This window comes from Penaeus monodon, chromosome 33, assembly GCF_015228065.2.
Source record: "Penaeus monodon isolate SGIC_2016 chromosome 33, NSTDA_Pmon_1, whole genome shotgun sequence".
NCBI classification, from domain to species: domain Eukaryota; kingdom Metazoa; phylum Arthropoda; class Malacostraca; order Decapoda; family Penaeidae; genus Penaeus; species Penaeus monodon.
Genome location: NC_051418.1, coordinates 11,820,492 through 11,820,695, shown reverse-complemented (window position 1 = coordinate 11,820,695; position 204 = coordinate 11,820,492). Strand labels below are relative to the sequence as shown.

Below are 204 nucleotides of genomic sequence, written 5' to 3'. Positions count from 1 at the left end.
CCCCCTTATTTGTTAAATTCTAGGCTTATGTATGACCGTGAATCTGGCAAACCAAAAGGTTATGGCTTCTGTGAATATAAAGATCAAGAGACAGCACTGTCAGCCATGCGTAACTTGAACAGCTATGAGATCGGAGGCAGACCACTCAGAGTCGATAATGCTTGTACAGAGAAGTCAAGAATGGAGATGCAGAGTAAGTAATGA

The 204-nt window shown here is 42.2% G+C and overlaps 1 protein-coding gene across 1 annotated transcript in view; it reads left to right on the top strand.

Annotated features, from left to right (window-relative positions):
- Window positions 1–204, top strand: part of LOC119594040 (cleavage stimulation factor subunit 2-like) — a gene marked incomplete in the record, with an annotated part of 17,186 nt that overhangs the window by 5,452 nt on the left and 11,530 nt on the right. Inside the window, 1 exon segment of the mRNA XM_037943068.1 lies at window positions 24–193. Within this exon segment, the coding sequence (XP_037798996.1) occupies window positions 24–193 (170 nt within the window).